The 3,431-nt window shown below is 41.2% G+C and overlaps 2 protein-coding genes across 2 annotated transcripts in view; both read right to left on the reverse strand.

The window, feature by feature from the left end:
* LOC107757793 (C-C chemokine receptor type 4-like) lies at window positions 1-1,307 on the reverse strand. The gene is made up of 2 exons (XM_016575368.1): window positions 1,258-1,307; window positions 1-1,156 (listed from the first exon to the last, which is right to left on the reverse strand). Exon 2 carries the CDS (start codon window positions 1,139-1,141, stop codon window positions 77-79), a length of 1,065 nt encoding a protein of 354 aa, XP_016430854.1. The 5' UTR covers window positions 1,142-1,156; window positions 1,258-1,307; the 3' UTR covers window positions 1-76.
* A 1,166-nt stretch (window positions 1,308-2,473) lies between these two features.
* The window catches only part of LOC107757794 (collagen alpha-1(XXI) chain-like), a 23,609-nt gene continuing 22,651 nt past the window's right edge, over window positions 2,474-3,431 (reverse strand). Inside the window, exons 27-29 of the mRNA XM_016575369.1 lie at window positions 2,936-3,127; window positions 2,765-2,842; window positions 2,474-2,664 (exon numbers count right to left, since the gene is read on the reverse strand). Of these exons, the coding sequence (XP_016430855.1) occupies window positions 2,474-2,664; window positions 2,765-2,842; window positions 2,936-3,127 (461 nt within the window). The remainder of the gene's footprint in view (window positions 2,665-2,764; window positions 2,843-2,935; window positions 3,128-3,431) is intronic.

Here is a 3,431-nt window from a genome sequence, read left to right on the forward strand (position 1 = left end):
TGCTCCTGTGTCCTCCTGACAACAAATTTCTCAACAAATCACTTTTCATACATACAAACCACAGTCCCGTAAATGCTCAGTAGTCAGTGTTTGGGCTCCTGATTGACGTGGTTTTGCTTGTCGTTGACAGAAAGGCAGCATTGATCTTCAGACACGGTATATGCTTGGACAAAAGCTTCAGAAAATGGCTTTGAAACTTCTTCCCCAAAAAAGTGTAGAAGACAGGGCTGATGCAGCAGTACAGGTAAGCAAAGTTTCGGGTTATGTACAGCGCATAGTCGAGGGCGTTTGAGCAATCGTTCTGGTCTCCAAAGGACGTCTTGATGGCTTTCAACAGGATGACGACGTTGTAAGGCGTCCAGCAGATGAAGAAGGTGAAGACGATGACAAAGATGAGTTTGACCGCCCTGCACTTCTCCATCATGCGAGTGGACATGATCCTGATGGTTATGCGGATGTAGCAGTACAGGACGATAACCAGAGGCACCAAGAAGAAAAGGAAAAACTGCTGATAATAACCAATCAGCTCCCATTTTGTGAGGAAACTCTGGTGGTAACCAGTCATTTCGCACAGCAAACCGTCTCCACCGTTCATCACATCGTGAAAAACGATATCCTTTATACTAGCCAATATACTGAGCACCCAGACGGCGGCGGACGACACAAACGCGTACGCCATCCTCCTGCTCTGGGCTGCTGTGATGGCGTGGACGACCGCAAGGTAGCGGTCAAAGGTCATGAGGGTGAGGAAGAGGATGGAGCTGTTGAAGCCGATGGAATAACAGCTTCCCACCAATTTGCAAAGGCCTCTGCCAAAGATCCATTCCGATTTGTGGTAGACTGCCCAAAAAGGAAGGCTGGAGGCGAAGATGAGGTCCGAAATGACGAGGTTGAGCAAGAATATGTTGGTAACCGTGCTGAGCTTCTCATATTTGTAGATGATGCACAGCACCAGTCCATTTCCAACCAAGCTCAGCAAGAAGTTAGTGTAGTAGAAGGCTGGGAGAAATGCTGCACCGAACTGGATCACATCACTTTTCTTGCATAAATGAACCTCTTCAGATACGACTGTGTCTTCGTATCCCGTGTCATTGGAGCCGTTAAAAAAACTGAACCAGTCATTATCATCATATTCATCCATTGGTGTGTCTGTTTGCTGAAGTCAGACATACAAAAACACAAAAACATACACACAACACAGTTAATATACATTTGGATTGAGGTTCATTCTGAGCATCAAATATTGGCTTCACTCACCAATGCCTTTGGTAGAGGAGCTTGTGAAACTCTCAGCAGCCCTGGCAGAACTGATGCAACCACGTTGTGGCTTACCGAGAAAAATTCAGCGCACATCCTGAACGAGGAACTGCGAAGAGCATTTAAATCACCTCATCAGCATACGTGAAACCGCACCGCCTATACTATTTTTTGGTCAATGTTTGCAAAATGTCATGGGGTAAAATATTAAATGTTTTTTTTTGTTGTTGAGAAATTACTTTTTTGAGAATGAGAAATGACTAATCATTAAAAAATTGTTACAATTTTTAAATATTTATTGTCATTTTAAGAGTTTCAAATGTCAGCTGCACAAATGAAATGATTTAAAAAAAAAAACATGATATGGCTAAAATCCTACGTGCATTAACAAAAAAAAAAAAAAAAGAACATGAACAGGAAACATTAAATAATTAATAGATGTTAAATGGTGATCTTTGCGCAGATCTATCCAGTCAAAAATAGACATGCCGCATCTACACTGTTAAGATTACTGCTAAAATCTAAGACAATTTCTCAAACGATTAAAAGTATAATTAAATAATAATAATGATAAAACAATGCTGTAGTAGTAAAAATGTTCCTATAAAAACTAACCAATAGCCCTTGAGCAGAAGTATTCTCAAATTTGAACATAAGCATTCAACATATAGCCTGTAGAGATCGCTTCACATCCTGTACAGAGGTAGCTTGCCTAGGGCAGTGCAGTGGATACAGTATAGCAATTTTTCTTTAAAGGAACAATACACCCAAAAAACGAAAATTGAAAATGAAAAAATTGGTCACAGGACACAAGAGAATCAATGATGTATGTACAGTGTGTGAACATGCACAAAGTTTGAGAGCATTTTCACCAAATAATGATTGATTTTTTTAGTCTGTTTCCTGCACAAAGGCTTCAGAAGACTTGGAATATAATGCATGAGTTCTACTGAACACAGCTCAACAGCCCCTTTCTGTATGGAAAAGAGCAGCCAGGACATGCAACAAAATCAATCAAAAACATGGATTCATGCAAATTAGACATTTTAACACATTCAACACAAGATTCTCAAGCAGGAAAACACATCACATATTTAAAGTCAAGATCATCGTTCTTTAGAGGTTATGAGTTCTTGAGGTCAGTGCTGAGCACCAGAAATGTCCATTTGAGAGAGAAAAGACTGCATAGAATCAGTATGATCCCACTGTCCCGATGCTAAAAGTTAGGTCCTTTCCTGAAAGGATCGTTCCGAAAGCCATAGGCTTGATAACAAGAGGACAGGTCACAAACCCCCATGGGCCCCGGGGGCCCACGTTTGCCTGGGGTGCCCGGAGTGCCAGGTTTCCCTGGTGGACCAGAAGGCCCAGGATATCCCTCACCGTCATCCCCACGTGGGCCCTGCAAACCTGTGGAAGAGAAAATTACCTCTGGACATGCTTGAAAAAGACAACAAAATATAAAGAAGGGGATTATTATCATGCATGAAAATTATATTTGTTTTTATACCTGCTGGGCCGGGTGGACCTGGCAACCCCATTTCACCCTGTCCTTTAGCACCTTTCATACCCATTGGGCCAATATCACCTGTAAGAAAAACATTCAAGCACCATTTTCCCTTCAGTGACTTTATAATCAAAAGATGAAATGATCTTCAAAACATTTTCACACAATCCTCACCTTTTACCCCTTCAGGTCCCCTCCTCCCAGGAGGTCCCGGGTATCCTGGAGACCCCGCCCTGCCAGGATACCCTGGGGGTCCAGATGGGCCCGTTGGGCCCGGGGAACCTGGATCGCCTGGTGGTCCTTGTTTGGTTTCACAATGTTGGCAGCTGCTTTGTCCCATCACCTGCAGGAGCTGTGGCAGCTGGCCTGTTGAAGGAACATTTAGTGCAGTGATTCTCAACCTGTTTGACTGGTTTCTGGTACTAAACTAGGAGTGGTACTATAATAAAATAAAAATAAAATAGAAATATTAAATAAAAAATAAAACGTAAAGGTGAAATTTATAACGTAATATAAAAATGTATTATAAAATGTACAGTAAATAATTAAAATAGAACTTTGAATAACTGAATCTTCTTCAGGGTTTACACTTTTTTTTGCCGACATGACATTTCTAGTGTTATTTTAGTATCACTGAGATGCTATTATAGCTTTATATATATATATATAT

Source organism: Sinocyclocheilus rhinocerous, unplaced genomic scaffold, assembly GCF_001515625.1.
Source record: "Sinocyclocheilus rhinocerous isolate Xijiao unplaced genomic scaffold, SAMN03320098_v1.1 scaffold112, whole genome shotgun sequence".
NCBI classification, from domain to species: Eukaryota; Metazoa; Chordata; class Actinopteri; order Cypriniformes; family Cyprinidae; genus Sinocyclocheilus; species Sinocyclocheilus rhinocerous.